At 41.9% G+C, this 17,417-nt stretch overlaps 2 protein-coding genes across 4 annotated transcripts in view; one reads left to right on the top strand and one right to left on the bottom strand.

Moving 5' to 3' along the window:
- The window catches only part of Nek9 (NIMA related kinase 9), a 37,191-nt gene extending 29,939 nt beyond the window's left edge, over window positions 1-7,252 (top strand). Inside the window, exons 20-22 of the mRNA XM_047539504.1 lie at window positions 1,025-1,186; window positions 3,085-3,294; window positions 4,827-7,252. Of these exons, the coding sequence (XP_047395460.1) occupies window positions 1,025-1,186; window positions 3,085-3,294; window positions 4,827-4,949 (495 nt within the window). The 3' untranslated portion in view covers window positions 4,950-7,252. The remainder of the gene's footprint in view (window positions 1-1,024; window positions 1,187-3,084; window positions 3,295-4,826) is intronic.
- Window positions 7,253-9,353: 2,101 nt separating this feature from the next.
- On the bottom strand, window positions 9,354-17,383 carry Zc2hc1c (zinc finger C2HC-type containing 1C). 3 transcript variants are annotated; one of them, XM_047535985.1, is made up of 3 exons: window positions 17,235-17,383; window positions 15,146-16,478; window positions 9,354-10,352 (listed from the first exon to the last, which is right to left on the bottom strand). In XM_047535985.1, the coding sequence occupies exons 2-3, from the start codon at window positions 16,457-16,459 to the stop codon at window positions 10,089-10,091; spliced, it is 1,578 nt and encodes a 525-aa protein (XP_047391941.1). In that variant the 5' UTR covers window positions 16,460-16,478; window positions 17,235-17,383; the 3' UTR covers window positions 9,354-10,088. The 3 variants fall into 3 exon arrangements, with proteins under 3 accessions (XP_047391941.1, XP_047391957.1, XP_047391949.1); XM_047536001.1 differs by having other exon boundaries at window positions 15,661-16,478; XM_047535993.1 differs by having other exon boundaries at window positions 15,146-17,383.
- Window positions 17,384-17,417: the final 34 nt, after the last annotated feature.

The raw sequence follows: 17,417 nt of genomic DNA, 5'->3' as shown, positions 1-17,417 counted from the left end.
TTCCTTTGGAAGAAATACCTCAGATAAAAAAAAGTGTCAGGCCCTTTGCAAGGACTGGAAAAGAGCTGTCAGGATCTCTTGGTTTTCCTTGTCCTATTAAACTGTTTTGTAGCAAGAATCTAGGTTTCTGATTTCTATCTGGAAAGAAATCACCAAAATGTTAATTCCTTTTTTTCTTTTTAATAAAAGTGATAAAAACATCCTCATACCTGTATTATTTAAACAGACTATAAATTAATGTAATCTACCTGGATGGCAGTTTCTGTAGTGCATGTGTACAAATACTAAGTTCGTAGATTTTTGTACTGTTATTAAAGTGGAATATTAGGGCAATTGGAATGCCTTACAATAGAGATACAATTTATGAAAGTTGAGGTTTAGGCAGTAAAAATGATATTGAAGTATATTTATTTATGTGAAAAGTTAATTAAATATGTAATGCACAGAAGAATGTGGACAAGACTGCATAGTAATCATTTTGACAGTGATCTGAATGGTGAATTGGTGGTTTTTATTAGCTTCCTTTGCCCATTCATATTATATACAGTAAACATAAAGTTTTTGAAGTTAAAAATTTTTTTCTGGAAAAAAAAAAAAAAAACCTACAGATTTAAAGCTCCATAACCAACAAGACTACACTTTATAGTCCTTGGAGGAGTGTAAGCACAGCCTCAACCACAGCCTTTAAGCAGAATAGCAGTTGGCCTTACTGTCCTCACCTTCAGACCTCCCCATTCATTGAATAGCCTGTGCAGAATTAAACGTATTGGGGAAATGCACCAGACACTCCAGACTCTCTCCTTGAGCTTAAGTCTGAATTTGCAACACTGTTCCTCCACCCATGAAGGTTTGTTGGTTTTATTCCCACTTAGGGGGGGCTACATTGTTAACCACAACTGTCCTGCCCCACTAGAGGGTGCTAATGTCACAACAGAATGAAAGCTAGAGCAAAAAGTTGAGAAGGGAATTTGGGAGAAATAAAATTTCTGCAAACAATTGATGAGATTCTTTCTCATGTATATAGGAGCTGGAAAATGCAGAATTCATCCCCATGCCTGATAGCCCATCTCCCCTAAGTGCAGCATTTTCAGAATCTGAGAAAGATACCCTGCCCTATGAAGAGCTGCAAGGACTCAAAATGCCCTCCACAGTTCCTCCGGAGCACAAGCCCCCAGTGGGAGCCTGGGTAACAGCTTTTTACCTTGAATTGCCAACTAGGTAGAGTAACTACAAGCTTTGCCCAGTCCTTCTGGCCTCACTGTGTCCTCTGGCTTCCCTGGTCTTCTGGCTGCCCTGCATCAACTCTTTGCACTCTCTGTCTAATAGTCCTGTAAGTTTCTGCCCAAGACTAACTGAGCTGCCTTGGATCAGTATTTTCCCTGCCACGTTTCTGACAGGCTAACACCTTTTTTACACCAGAAGTTCTCTTTTCTCTCTGCATCTAGAATACCAAAACTGAAGTTCCTAAATTCTGATTCATTTTTTTATGATAATGCTAGGATGGGTTGGAGGCTCTAAGTATAAGAAGTAATGCTTGAAGTGTAGGGAGGGAGCAACACATGTGCACCCAGTTCCAGCAGAAATGAAATTGTGGTAAATACTTCAATAAAACTAAACCAAAAGACCGTAGAATGAGTTGGACACAACTTTCCTGTGTTCATATATGAGTACATAACCAGTGTAACTCCTCATCATTTACAACCACAAGAATGGGAAGTTAGGCCAGGTGTGGTAGCACATACCTGTAATCCCAGCAGCTCAGGAGGCTGAGACAGGAGGATCACTAGTTCAAAGCCAGCCTCAGCAAAAGCAAGGCAGTAAGCAACTCAGTGAGACCCTGTCTCTAAATAAAATACAAAATAGGGCTGGGGATGTGGTTTAGTGGTTTAGTACCCCTGAGTTCAATCCCCAGTACCATAAAAAAGGGAAGTTATACTACATGTATGTGTAATATGTCAAAATACACACTATTGTCATGTATACCTAAAAAGAACAAATTTTAAAAAAACAACCTGGAAAGAAATAAAACAATACTGTAAACTGGGGATGGGAAGGCAGCACACTTTTCTATAGAAGACCAGGTACTATTTTAGACTTTGTAGGCCATACAATCTCTTGCAGCTACTCAACTCTGACATTATAGAACAAAAGCAACCACAAATACAGGTTGGGTATCTCTTATCCAAAATGCTTAAGATCTAGAAGTGTTTTATATTTCAAACTTAGATTTTTTTAATATTTGCCTGTACATAAGGAGATATCTTGGGACTGGGGCCCGAGTCTGAACACAGAATTTATTTATATTTCATAGACACCTTATAAACAGTCTGAAGGTAATTTTATACAATATTTTAGTGTGCCTGTTCTTTGACCACAATCTCTTATCACATGAAGTCAGATGTAGAATTTTTCACTTGTGGCATCATGTCAGTGCCCCAAAAGTTTTATATTTGGGAGCATATTGAATTTTCATATTAGGGATGCTTGACCTATAATACATCATGAATGAGCATGCTTGTCTTTCAATAAAACTTTATTTATAAAATAGGCAGTAGGCCAGAATTGACCCATGGGCTGTCATTTGTTGACCCTGGCTGTTAACAAAGTACAATAGAAGAAGGGAGAAAAATCCAGACTGGGATAATTGAAAACCTTCCCAGAAGAGGTAATAAAACCTTTGAAACTTGATGGTGAATTAGCCTTCTTGAATTGTGCTGGCAGTCACACCTCTCAAATCATTATAGAGTGATCCACTACATTTCATGAATGTTGACCCTTTAGATCATCCTGTCCTTGCTGTGATCAGAAGGACTTGTTGCAAACCAAATCATGCACTTTAAATTTTTTACAGACTCCTTTATAGGTGATTGTTCTTTTACCTTAGCCTAGTGGGGACCAAGGCACTGAGAGTTCCCTTGTCCTGTCAGTTCCAGGCACTATTGTAATCCCAGCACTTTTCTGTTTCTCTTAGATCTTTTCTTGTGTGTGTATTTTTTATCATATTAGTTTAAAAGTGAAATCTGTTTGGATTGGGGAACTGTGACATCTGAGCCGATTCTCCTGCAATCTCTTTCTTGTCCCCAGCCATCGAGGCTGAATCCTGCAGTACCGTGTCCTGGGAAAGGAACACCGTTGACTCCTGCCTGTGTGTGCAACACTCTGCAGATGGAGGTGGAGAGATTGCAGGGTCTGGTGTTAAAGTGTCTGGCTGAACAACAGAAGCTGCAGCAAGAAAACCTCCAGATTTTTACACAACTGCAGAAGCTGAACAAAAAATTAGAAGGAGGGCAGCAGGTGAGAGCATTGACAGAATAATTGAGTTTCTGAGTCTTTTTTTAAAAATCACAGAAACAAAGCACCAATCACTGGATACACTTATTCCTTTGCAAGTCTCTTATCTTTTGTGGTGTCACTTTTGCAATGAGTCCCAGAAGCTTTTGGACCCTGTTCAGGCACCTGGATGAATCAGTTTCATCACCTAACTTCCATTGTTTTTTGTTTTTTTTTTTTTCCTGTTTGTTGTTCCTATTTGCTTTTTCTTTTACCTTTTTTTTATGAAAAATGTTAAACCTCACAATGAATACCCATATATCCACCATATAGATCCAACAGTTGTTCATATGTTGCTGTGTTTGGGGGGCAGAGGGTGTGTTTGTAAATCCGTACATTTTTTTCGGAACCATTTTAAAGTAAATTGTGTGTAGCCCATCTAAATACTTTATTTTGCATTTCCTAAAATAAAGATATTCATTGTCCTGGACAACAACAATATTTTATCACACCTAACAAAATTGACCCTAAATATTCTCAATTTCATCTAGTACTCCATTGATAATATTTATTTTCCCAGTTTTTCCACAAAAATGTTCTTTATCAGACTAGAATTGAGTCAGGAGCCACACATTGTATTTGATTGGCCTCATTTTAACCTAGAACAATTTCCTCCAGCACTATCACTCTTTAAAATATTTTCATGATTTTTCTTTTTTTTTTTTTTTTTAAGAAATTGGGCCAGATGTTTAAGAGAATGTCCCACATTCTTGATTTGTCTTGTTTCTCTAGAGTGTTGTTTAATTCATTTTTCTTTCATTCTGTCTTTTCTGAAACTAGAAGTTGGATTTAAGGTTTGGTAAGATTCAGTTTAAATGGTTTGGGAAAAGCACTTCACAGATGATGCTGTTTGTGCTGTCTTTAAAGAATCCTGGTAGGGGGCTGGGGATATAGCTCAGTTGGTAGAGTGCTTGCCTCACAAGCACAAGGCCCTGGGTTCAAATCCCTAGCACCACCCCAAAAAAAAAAAATCCTGGTATCTCTGCACATAGACTCTAGGAGTAGAGAAATAGATTCAGCCCTTGGTTTGTCATTTATTAACTAAATGTGTTTGAACTCATTACTTTGTTTCTATGAACCCTGGTTCCTCACCTAAAGAAGAAAATAATACCACCCATCCCATATCAGGGTTTTTTTGTTTTTGTTTTTGGATTAAATGAAAGAATGCCTATGAAACTATTTTAGAAAGTAATGTATACATTTGGGGTAAGATTGGCAGCTATAGCAGGCAGGAAGATCATTTTGTCCAGGACTGTTTCAGTTTAAAAACTGAGAGTTCTGTGTCCCAGGAAACCCTACAGTCCTGGACAAACCACAGCAGTTGTTCACCCCGTCTGCCACAAATGTAAAGATGTGGACATTTTCTAAGTTGGTACCATGAACTTCCTACAAAACTGTGGCTACAAACCTTTGGAGACTAACACTGAAAACTTAGTCCTGATTTGCCAGGACCAGATGGCACTATTGCTAATGTGGAACTGTATTTCTCTGAACAGGTGGGGATGCATTCCAGAGGAACTCAGACAACAAAGGAAGAGATGGAAATGGATCCAAAGCCTGACTTAGATTCAGATTCCTGGTGCCTCCTGGGAACAGACTCCTGTCGACCCAGCCTCTAGCCTCCTGAGCCTATATTGCCCCCAGGAAACTGGGATCCAGAGTACTTCACAGCACACCTACCGAACGCAGAGAGCAGCTTTCCTGGCTTTGTTCACTTGCAGACAAGAAGCGCAAGGCGGAGGCTCTGAAGCACTTTCCTAGTACATTTGGAGAGTGGCATTGCCTTTTAGATAGGATCTAGGAGTGATTTTATTGTTTTGGAGAATGGAAGGGCCCTGTGGCCCTAGCTTTGTCACCAGTGACTGCCATAGCAGCAGCAGCTCTGTACCTCATCTATTGATCCTACCTTTGAAGAAGAGAGACAGTGCTCACTTTAATTGCACTGGTAGCAGCTCATATCCCTTTTGTCATTTTCATCATTGATTGGAAGCTGCCTTGGGAATTCAGCACCAGGCAGTGCACCTCTGGATGGGGGAGGGAAAAGTATGAAGCTGGGGCCAGCCGGGACCAGGTGTGGCCTGCCCGGGTTCCTCTGGAGAGTGGCAAAGTATTCTGAGCCCTCTCTGGAACCCAGAGTCCAGGAAAATTTGTCTGGTGAAGTCAATCTAGGTTTTGTTTTCAGAAAGTTCAGTTACTTCATGCAGCTAAATGCTTTAGGAGGAAAAGTGGGCCTAAAATGCTTTTCCTCTGAGGGTTGATGAAATGTCTTCAGTGAGGAGTCGACAAAGGGCAGGCCCCGCCTCAGCACACAGCTGGAGTTTCAGGCTGTGGCCAGTGCAGGGTGGGATTTCCCAGCTCTGGAAGATGCCTCTAAGGAGGAATGTCTCAGAGAGTTGAGTCAGGCAGTTAGAAGAGCCTTAGGAAAATCACGAGGAGTGCCTCCTTCAGTGCCACTGCCTGGTGTCCAAGAGGGCGTCAGAGTGACAGTGACACTGAGTCTTCTACCCTGGGAAGACTCTGTGCCTCTACCTTCATGGCTCTGAGAGGTCTGATCCTTTCCTGTATATCTAGTCAGTATTTTTCCCCTTTTGGTGTCTTTTGAAACCATGTCATAAACAGTGAATCTGTATCATCTTTCTTACTTGAGTGGCCCAAAGCCAGCACCAAACCTTGGGGGGTCCCGGAAGCCTAACAGAACAGGTCGAACCTGCCAAATGAAAGGAGTTTGACTGTGAGCTCATTTCTGATGTGCCTTTTAGATAGGAACAAGATAGTGTTCCCAAAGAGAAACAGTGTCCTGAAAGAACAAAATTCCATGTAGATAGTTCTAGGCAAGTGTTAGATGGTTTCCCACGTGGTTGAGGCTTTGTGTTTCCATCAAGCCTTATGAAGTGTTCCTGTGGTGTTTAGGGTCACTGGAACTGATATGATGGTCTTACATCCTCCTTCCTACAAGTCACAAACTTAATTTTATTTTTCTAAAAACCAAACAGATGTGAAATATTGGAGGAGGACCTGTGTAAGGGAAAATCTGCCATTTCCCTAAAATTAGTGGCGTAAAGGCTGGTGCTCAGAGAAAGCCGCATCTCTGGGGATGGGCAGCTCTGTCCAATGGGATCTTCTTTGGTTTGATGTCCCATTGTTTTCTCGATTCTGAGAAGAGTAGTACATTAGTACTAATGTAATCACTGAACCTTTTCCTAAAATAAGAGAAGGTCTGAGGGTTTGCTGTAAACCCTGACAGTGGGTTTTGGTTCATCAATGCAGCATTGGATTCTTAAGGACTGACTGGCCTCTCACGTTCCTGCACCCTCACGCTCACCACTTCAGCAGGCCTGAGCAGCAGGGCTGATTTTGGTGTTCATCATGAGGCTGGCTCCTGCTCTGGAGCTGAGGGATATGGGTACGTTGCTGAGGCTGGGGTGATGGCAAGTGTTGAAGGGGCTAAAAGCCCTGCTTTGTTTCTAGAAGGGAGTCATTCCCTGGCTGTGGAACGCCTTGGTCATTTTCTCTAGCATGTTCCCTTGGGAAATCTAGGTTTTGCTATTCTCTTGCTGAGAATCTAAATTCCGTGCCTTAGAGACAATTTGCACTTTCCCAAATTGTGCCTGGGACAACATGATTTTTCCTACCAAACAGCTATGCAAACAGAAACCAGTTCAAAGGTGGCAGTGTAGTTGGAGAGAGTGAAAGGTGATACAGCAGAAGTGCCTTTGAATGGTTTCCTGTAGCTGAGTCTTCCTTTGTCCTGCTTTTCTTCTTTGCAGTGCTAGGTATTGCTTTTGAGTTGCAGTATAACCTGAGTTACTCCTCTACGCTGACACTGTTGCCTAAGAACTAGCTTATTGTTAGCCAGGTGCTGGAAAGGTTGAGGATGGAGTGGTTTGGCATTTCTGTTTTAAATAAACATTTAAACTCTGAATTAGTGCTGTGCCTCAGTAAGCCTGAACATGGCCGCCATCACTGGAGATAAAACACCCACATTCCAAATCTGAATCGTTGATTCCATGAATGTTTATATAAATAATAAATAAGTGTTCTTATAACAGAAAAAGCACAAGGAACATTGCACAGAAATAATCTCTGCTGCTTTTCCATCTCTTATTCTTGCCAGCAAAATCATTTCTGCTACTACAACTTGTTTATGAAAACTTTGAAGTGACAGCTCTGGAAGTTCAGAGGAAGGGGGAAAAAAAAGACTTATTAAAGGAAGGATCCTTTCTGGTACTTACCTCCTCTGTCTCACAGGGGCTTTTCCAAGTGATCATGCCAGTTTCTGTGTACAAAACTTTTCCCTCAAAGAGGCTGAGCCGTATTTGGTCTCCCTGGCATAACACAGTCAAGTTACAACTGCTCTTGGCTGAGCATTTTGCTGAAGTCTAAAACTCAGATTTCATTTTCATCTGGTTTATCATCTATTCAAAAACATTCCTAATAGGACAGTTCCACAGCGAGGATGTATTTTGGACAAATTCATTCAAATGTAGTCTCTGGGCCTCCAAGGAGGTATCAGTAGGTAGTGTCAGAGCACAGTGGGCTGCAGTCGGGACTGTAAAACATGGGCCCCCACCACCACTGCTGTAATGATTAACCATGGAAGTAATACTGCTCATTAACCCCCCAGAACCATGAACCTAAGGAGGAAAGCTCCACTGTCAAATCTCTGCTACCTCCCAAGTAGTTGTGAAAAGTAATCAATCACCTGAAAGCCAATGTTGACCAGAAGGTGCCGTCCTGCATGAAACATGAATAGTCTCTGCAGACACTTCTAAATGAAGTGAATTTCCATGTGAGTTTCACCGTGAGATTTTTCCCATAGCTTAACTTTTTGAACTTTAAGAATTTATAATGTTTACTTGGAACTAAAGTTTCCTGGATAAAGTAATATAAAATATGGACATTTATAGGCAGCATTTTTGTGTCTTCTCTCATCCTATCCAGGAAGAGACTTAGAAATAAAGTTCTTCCCTCTTCCTCAAACCCAGGTCAAGCTAAATTTAAAGATTGGTGAGTGAATAACCAAGGTCTAAACATGTAGAGATCAAAGAGAATACCAGGCATTGACTACTGTTTTATTTCTTTGGCAACTAAGAATGAATAACCGCATCCTTGTGTCTATAGAAAACACTCCCTACACACACAGTGACCTGTAACCTTAATAACTTCATCCAGGGATTCAAAAGCCAGGTGCCTGGGGCTGCGGGGGGAGGGGGCAGATGAGGCAAGTGACATAGGCCCCACCCGTTGCCATCCCTGACTGAAGGATCCAGTTTTTCTAAATCCCACCAAGCCTGTCCTTAGGTTGCTGGCCCACTGTTTCCAGAACCTCCAGTTTTTTAAGAGATGTTCCATATTCCAGTTTTTAAATGTCATCATATTTTTAACACTGCACAGCCAAATAATACACATCTGCAGGACAGAGCTGTCCACCGGCTACCATTCTGTAACCGTGACCACAGCTTATTCTTGGCATCTATCTATTTTAACATCAAGTGTGGAACTTAGTGTATTCCTTGTAAACTTGCCTGGGAAATGTAAATATCGAGTTAAGTAAATAATCCAGTGTCTCTGCGAACTTTCCTTAAGGACTCACTCATCTTTTTATTTGTATAAGTCCTCAAAACCCATTAATTGAGGGCCTAACTTGATTAGGCACTATTTTTCATAGAAAATTGAAAAGATCTTTTTCCTTCAAAGTTTACTGTCTAAAATAGAAATCAGACTGTGTGCTTTAGTCAGTAGGGACACGTGACATTATACACCCTCCCAGCTTGCTATGATGGTAGATTTGCTGCCTCAGTCATTAAGGCCAGGTGTGTTGGTCACCATACAGTTGTAATCCCAGCTACTCAGGAGACTGAGCCAGGAGATCACGAGTTCAAGGCCAGACTCAGCCATTCAATGAGACCCTGTCTCAAAATTTAAAAAATAAATAAAATAACTGGGGATGTAGCTCAGTGGTAAAGCATCCTGGGTTGAATCCCTAGTCGCAAAAAAAAAAAAAAAAGTCAACCAATCTGATTTGAAAGCAAGAGGACTAGCAGTTTCTTCCTTTCTTTTTCTTTTTTTCAACATATGAAACCCATTAGAATAAAGAACAAGTAGGGAGTATAATGAGCTTCCCCCAACCCCTACCCTGTAAAGTACATAAAGATGTTTCCTTTATTACACAGTACACCACAGGGAAGATTTAGGATATTTTGTGCCCTAACATCACATACTTTTATTGGCATTTGGCCAGGACCATGCCCCAGGGAGGCCAAGGATAGGCTTCCATTCATAATGTCTTGTGGCAAAATCTCATTATCTTTTGTAAGAGTTACCATCTGGGTGACCATGGGCCTCTGACCCCAGCTCATCCCAAAACTTCGACCTCTTGCAAGAGCTAGAAGTATTAACAGAAACCATACACATGTACCATGACCAAGAGGCACAGCCAAATACAGGCACTTCACTCGTACAAACCACAGTCTGGCTTGCAAGAAGACAGCTTTAATGTAGGCTGCTTGCTGTTCTGTCTTCACCATCAGTTCCTAGGGCAAGACCATAAGGTACACAGTAGAGTTTGTAATTTAGTGGGAAGTTGGGTCTTCCTCCTGCCTCTTGGTGCCTAGCAACTGCTGTCATTGTTTCTGGCTCTGCAGGCAGTTCTAGGCAAAGTTTTGTCTGCTTTTGCTTTACATCAAATTATTCTACGTCTGTTCATTGCTGAAGCAGAACATTCTGAACTACCCAAGGAGGTTTCCACTGTTGCCGGCTCAACTATACTGCTTCCGTGGAGGTGGAGGACGGTTCCTGATGGTCTTACACTTGGGAACGTGTCGCTCAGCCACCTTGGGAGCAAAGTGGCGGCTACAGTGAGGACACTGAACATAGTCTGGGTTTTCTGCAGGCAGGATGGGATGCAAATCTGAGGGTTTTCCACCTTTGGCAATTATCTGCTGGATCTCCCGGGCATGACGGAGGGTATGGATGAAAGATTCGTGCTTCTGCCTCCAGTTGTTCTTCTGAGGAGGTTCCACCTATAAGGTAAAAAGAAGACTGGACCTTCAAAGTGGTGTTTATCTTATTTCCTTCCTCAGTCTCCATGAGAATGACAGTAGGAAATAAAAAGGGTGTTAATCTACAAAATCAAAGAGAACACAAAAGGAGGACTGTGGTTACTGACTTGTCAGAATGGAGCCACAGACCAAGGGCTTGCAAGGGTTGTAACACTGGGAAGCAAATGATGTTCCCAGCAGAACCCCTGAGAGGGTCAGTGCTTGAAAGAACCAGGAGGTAGGAAGCAGGGACGTGCAGGGCTATGAGTGTACTAGACCCCAGGGCTCCCCTCCCTCTTGCACATCCAAATGTCCAACACCTGCGGTGCCCTCACATGAAAACAGGGGTTTTTTGTTCTGGAGAAACTGAACTAGATGGATTTCAGATTCAGGAAATCCAGACAGGGTGGAGAACAGAGTTAATCTTGGACTTGAAAATGGGGACTAAGAGCAAGGATACATAGCAAATTCTGTGACTGTCAACCTCCACCCCCCAACTCAGCTCCCAGAATAACAAGCACCTTTGTGTTCTCTTAGGAAAGAGAAGGGTTCTCTGAATGCATTAAAGGTGCTGAGAAAAGCCTCCAAACGCTGATCTTGGGGCACCCACTTTTTTTTTTTTTTTTTTTTTTTTTTTGCGGTACTGGGGATCGAACTCAGGGCCTTGTGCTTGTGAGGCAAGCACTCTACCAGCTGAGCTATCTCCCCAGCCCTGGGGCACCCACTTATAAGACTCACTATCAATAATCTTCAACATGAAGACCCTTAGTCAACAAGACCCATGTAATGGTAAATATGAATGGATAGCCAAAGGCCACCAGATATTTGATGAAAGCTCTAAAAAGGAAAAAGCACCCCCAAAATATAAAACAAAAACTCAGGAAGCAGCAACAAGAAAACTTTTTTACAGAAAAACATATCAATAAGATGAATGTTAGAAAACAATGTGTCCATAAAAAGAATATATTAAAAAGCAATGACATTAGGCTGGGGATATAGCTCATTGATGTGGCAATTGCCTGGCACGCATGAGGCCTTGAGTTCAATCCCCAGCACCACCAAAAAAGCAACAACAAAAACAAAAACCCCAGGAACAGAGAACCAGCTAGATCAATTATAAATAAAACTTTCATAGCTAAAACTAAAAATTAAGTAGAAATGTTATAAAATAAAGTCAATAAAACGCCTCAGAATGGGAAAAAATTCAAAATAGAAATTTAAAGTAGAAAAGATCAGAAAATTAGAAAGTCAATTCAAAAAGTCCAACATATGGCCAACAGGAGTTCCAAACAGGGCAGGAAAAAGCACAAGGAGAAAATTATCCAATAAATAATACAATTAACATTCCTAGAATTGAAGGCTACAATTCTTGACACTGAAATGGCTTACCATGTACCTAGCATAATCATCATAAACTTTCATCTGTTTTCTTTCCTTTTTCTGAATATTTACAGGATTTGTTCATAATTAAACAAATCCTGTTTAACTAATGGATTTGTTCATAATTAAACAAATCCTGTAAATATTCAGAAAAAGGAAAGAAAACAGATTTCATATAATGTAGCAAGAATCAAAATGGCATTAGATTTCTCAACAGTAAACACTAGATGCTAAAAGCTAGAGCAAAATGCCTTAAAAGATAAAATAGTAATAATTCTGATAAAATAATTCTCCACCTAGAAATCTGTACCCAAATTGTCAAATAGGAGTCTATTATATAGATATTTTCAATCATTCCAAGACAAAAAATTTACCTCCTGTGCACATTTCTTAGTAAGTTTCAAAAGCAAGAAAAATGAAGGCAGAGGACGCTGAAAATAGGGAATCCAACACAGAAGAGAAGCTAAGAGAAGTTCCAAGAAAACAGGTCTGCACCAGAGCTGGAGAAGAGCCAGTCCAGATTGGAGCAGGAGGGGAAAGAGTACAGGAAAGTGGGGGTTCAGGAAAAACAAACTGATAGATTATGTGAGGTATCTGAGCACTTAAGAACATAAACAGATGTCTGACATCAGATAGGGAAAAGAAATTAGAGATAGATATGTAGAAGATGAAGGAAATAAAAACATGTTCAGTTATTAACTCGAAGTACATGTGAACAGGGGCGAAATTTGTTCACTCAGCAGTAAACAAAATGTACAAAGTCACGTAAAAATCCAACTACTGAATTAACCCAAAACAGTAATTCAGCTACAGTGAAGGAAAAGGGATGGAGAAAAGTAAAGGCAGAGGAGATATGAAAGAGAGCTTGGCCCACAGTTCCATAAGAAATCAACAGCTAATGCAGAATATTGGAAAATCAAGAAAAAAATCATATTTAGGATAGGTAAATGCATATCGAAAGAACCATGTAACAGGGGCTGGGGTTGTGGCTCAGTGGTAGAGTACCTGCCTAGCATGTGTGAGGCACTGGGTTCGATTCTCAGCACCACATACAACTAAATAAATAGAGTTTCATCAACAACTAATAATTTTTTTTAAAAAAGAACCATGTAACAGAACTAAGGGCTGGATTAAAAGTCAGTAAAGGAAACCACTGATTTGCACTGCAGATGATTTAGTACTATATGATTTTTAAAATGCATGCAAATATTAAAATAAATCTTTCTTAAATTTCTTCCACTACCTTGTAAAATAAATCTTTAAAAGAAGAAAAATAGAAAAGAGGAAAAGCTCTTGATAACATTAAGAGATACTACCAAAGAAAGAGAAAGGATCCATTAAGAGAGCCTCTGAAAAGGTGGTCAAAGAGTCAGTGTTAGAGATGGTGCCCAGGAACCTTAAAGAGAATTCAATTAGGGGAAGCTTCCCTATATGTACAATACCTATCTTTTAATTCTTTATCACATTGAAATTTTACTCAACACTTTAAGCACAAAGCACAAAGATGTGTGTGGTTACTGTCCTCAAATGCTTATGATCTAGTAGACATGAGATACAAGTAATGAAAAGATAAAAAGGTGTCAGGAAAATTACCTGTTCTTGTGAGTGCACTAGAGGAATTACAGGGACATATAACACTCAACTTTCAAAGACACAGAGCTCTGGAATAATCCTTGGGACATTCTCAGGAGTGGGTGCATCTCAATCCTGCCTTGGTTCCCCAATACAACACATTCCCTCAAATTAGTTTCCACAAAGTTGGGCATCTTGATCTCAGCAGCTTTACTGCTACTATATATAGGAATTTTAAGAAGCTCAAGATTCTTTTAGGTTGTGGCCAAAAATAAATTGCTGTGGTGGGACAAGGGAATCCCCAGTGGATTAGTGGGTTGACCAAAAAGAAAACAAGAAAGAACAGTAACTGGTCACTCTATCATTATCTGCCAGTGCAAAATGTTGACTTTGTGTTGGAAACTAGATTTTAGGGAGATCGTCTCTGAATATTTCTTTTCTGAGAGAAAAGCACTTGAGTACATCTCCATTAAGAGATGTATTTGAGTACACATCTCAATGGCCATCACAGCAATGTGAGTTTTAAAAGGGTCTCAGCAAATACATACATCAACTAGTAAATGAGAGAGGTGCCTGCACAGCAGAGGCAGGGCTGGAAAGAAATGAAGACAGAAGGACTTTCATTTTCCTACAACATTAGAGTTAGGTGGGGACTTTGAGATCATATGGCCTAGGCTTTCCCCAACACTGACCACTTTATTTTCTTTACAATTATTCTTTAAATTCATGATCCCCAGAAATTACATATTATTGTATTTTTCTAATACACACAAATATCATTAAAATAACATTTTGTTGGTAAGCCACACTTAGAAAAATATTCATATTACAAACCAAGTGGCACAACCTTGATAATCAAGTTATTCATGAGACAATCTCCACATCTATCCAAATGTATCTATGAAGTTCTCCTGAACTTACCATGTCAGTGTCTTGAAGCCCATACAGTTAACAACCTGGTTTTTCTAACATAAGGAATTTTTTTGAAAGATAAACAAAAACAGATAAATAAAAAGGGCTGGGGATATAGCTCCAGTGGTAAAGAGACCTGGGGTTCCATCCCCAGTACCAAAAAAAAAAAAAAAAAGGAAGAAGAAAGAAAGAAAACCAAAACCAAAGTCCTTTACCCTCAAGGTGTTTACACTCTAAAAAGAGAGAAAAGTATTTTCAAATGTAGTTGTGCTTCTTGTATTTACCAAGAAGGCACGTCAAATTGCTCTAATCTTGAAAGAATAGGTAGCATTAAAGGAGTGGTGACAGATGTTAGTCTTGAAAGGTGACAGAATATTGCCAAAAGCAAGGAGCCTCTTGGCAAACCAAGAAAATAAACACAAACTGCTGCATAATTTTCTTCTTTGGATGTTTCATGTTTTTTACATTTTTATGTGGTATAAACATGTACTACTTTTATAATCAAAAGGGCATATATTTCTTTATTCTAGATTTTTTTTAGTCAGACTAACCAAGATTTACATGCTGGCCCTGCCACTTAAAGCTACGACCTCAAGAAAGTTACTTAACCCAAGCCGTAGTGTGTGTGCGTGTGTGTGTGTGTGTGTGTGTGTGTGTTTAGGGTAGGTCTGAGCCTTGATTTCTGAACTGGTAAAGTGAGAGGTAATGACACCTCACAGAAGTATGAAAATCACATGAAAAACCTGTCATGGTGCCTGCCACATAGCAATACTCAACAACTGTTAATTGCCACCTTCAGCCTACATGACACATGAATTTTCCCTAAAGAAATTAGGCCCTCACAGCGAGGTCCTCACAGGGATCCTCACAGGGATCCACGCACAAAGTCAAATCCACTGGGTTCTTATTACCTTGACTGCAGTTGGTCCCTTCCAATTCAAGTACTGCTCTAATTCTGTGCCCTTGGCCCGGGCCCTGGAGGAGTCGAACACTTTCCTCTTGGAACCCTGCATCCTGCCGCAGACGGTGGAGTGTCTCTCCAGTCTGAGCAAGAGAAAAGTGCGTCCACAGTGGCTGCACTTGCCCAGTTCTGGCTCTTCCGTGGAGCAGCTGGAACCTGAGGAGCCTGGCACCCTGGACGGGCTAGAACTTCTGGTGGATCTCTCCAAAGTACTGCTTGGCTCTTCTGAAGGCTGAGAGAACTTGGCCACTAATGGCCCTGAGGCTTGGTCTCGGATTTTGTTTTTGCTTGCCACCAGCCTTTCCCTTTTAAGCCTCTGGATTCTATGATCAGAGAACAGGAATGAGCTAGAATTTTCTTGAGGCTGTCCCCAAGTTTCATCCTCTCTCCTGTCTCTACTGAACACCTCTTCAGACCCAAATTCTGGGGAGAAGACAGGTTTGTATGTCATGTTGCTGTTATTACCTTTAACTTTCCTCCTAGGAAGGATCATTCTCTGTAGCCCTCTGTCTTCATTTCCCTTGGCCTGTTCTTTTTCCTTCTGGATCCGTCTGAGTTCCTCTTCTGTCTTCTTCAACTTTTCCCTCAGGAGAATCTCCTTTCTTCGTATTTCCTCCCCTAAGCTCTCCCCTGCAGCTTCCAGTCTTCGGATCTGCAGCCACTCAGTTCTTCGGAGGTTTGCCATGGCCTTCTCTCCCTGCAAGTCAGCAAGGACAGATGAGTTCACCCCAATCCTCAAGTCAAAATTGCTGTCTGAAAATTCTCTTGACTCAGGGGGTCTCAGGTAGACATTCTGGTCCCCATCAGTGCTGGCCTCACCTGAACTATGAGACTTCCGGTAGACCATGGGTTTCAGAGGGTATGCTCGGTCCACCCCAACTCGCTTCTTTGTAAAGGGGATAAAGTCCTGGTCATTTGCTTTGGGATACCGCGACTGAGAACGTGGGGAAAACAAACACTTTCCCTGGCCCTGGAGATCACTGCCCATGTCTCGCTGGCTGATTTCAGCACAGTGGGGATAAAAGTGGCTCCGGGCTTGTGTGCGCGGGTTCCATTTGGGTTGAGAGTAGACATTATCCACTGCCAACTCTTTGTTGCTCAGAAGTTTCTGCTGAAAATTGTTCTGCCCCATCGAAGATCTCTGGGAAGAGTCACCTTGTTCATAAGGGTCTTGCTGGGCTGAGTGGAGCCCTGGAGCTTCCGTTTTATTATGTGGGAACATAACGCCCACAGGCAGATGTGGAGCCAACTGGAGACCAGCCATTCAGGGCCTGGACTGAAGCCTAGGGGAGATTTAAACCAGATACATGTGAAGAATTTGTCTGAGGTTCATTCCCGGCTGCTAAAGTAAACTGTTTCTACATTTGCCCTGCCCACACTTCCCTTAAACTTTTCTAGGGACAGTGGAGCTGGTTCTGCCAGAGCTTTCCTTCAGTAAGCACACGGTGACGATCAAGTGCCACTGTGTTAGGCCCTGAGGACAGGAAAACAGACACAGGTGTTCTTGCCACCTAGGTTTCCTTCCCACCAGTCCCAGCCTCTACCATATACGATTATGAAGCAGGCAAAAGAGCACTGGACTGAAGGTCTGGTTTTAGGCCTGTGACACGGAACAAGCAACTTTCCCTTGCTGGTCCCAGTTTCTTCACCTGTAAACTAAACGTCATACGGTTAAGAAAAATGCCTGCCTGGTGACCAGTGCAAAGAGTTCTCAGGGCTTTCCTCCTCTGGAACCGTGCAGGACTCCAAGGAGCACAGAGGCCACTGGAACCTGGAGCAGGTGCCTGGTTGTCAAACACTTTGTCCAAGGAGTCCAGGTGGCACAGACGGTGGAGGCCGGCTACTTGAGAGGTGGGGGCCCTTTGACCTGACCATGGCCGGCTTTAGATCCGGAATGCGGAAGTTATGTTCTGTCCTGGAGGATCTGCGGGAACCCTCACTGGACACTCCAATTTGAGGGGCAAGCCCTCGCTCTCCTGCCCCTCGGTCCTCGGGAGTTCACGGTGTGAACCCATGTCTCTCCTCTCCCTTCCCGGTACCTGAGGCTCTCGGGACCGCTCCTGCTCAGGGGAAACCCCAGGACCTAGCTTTCAAGACCAGACCCTTCGGCAACCGACAGCCGCGCAGGCGCTCTTAGCTGGCCTCTGTTATTCCGGTTGCCGGGAGACCCCAGCGCGGCGCGCGCCTCTCCCCGCCTCTCCCCGCAAACTCCGCTTGGGAGG

This window comes from Sciurus carolinensis, chromosome 2 (assembly GCF_902686445.1).
Source record: "Sciurus carolinensis chromosome 2, mSciCar1.2, whole genome shotgun sequence".
Classification (NCBI taxonomy): domain Eukaryota; kingdom Metazoa; phylum Chordata; class Mammalia; order Rodentia; family Sciuridae; genus Sciurus; species Sciurus carolinensis.
Note: the sequence above shows the minus strand (reverse complement) of the source record. Positions and strands in the feature narration are given on the sequence as shown.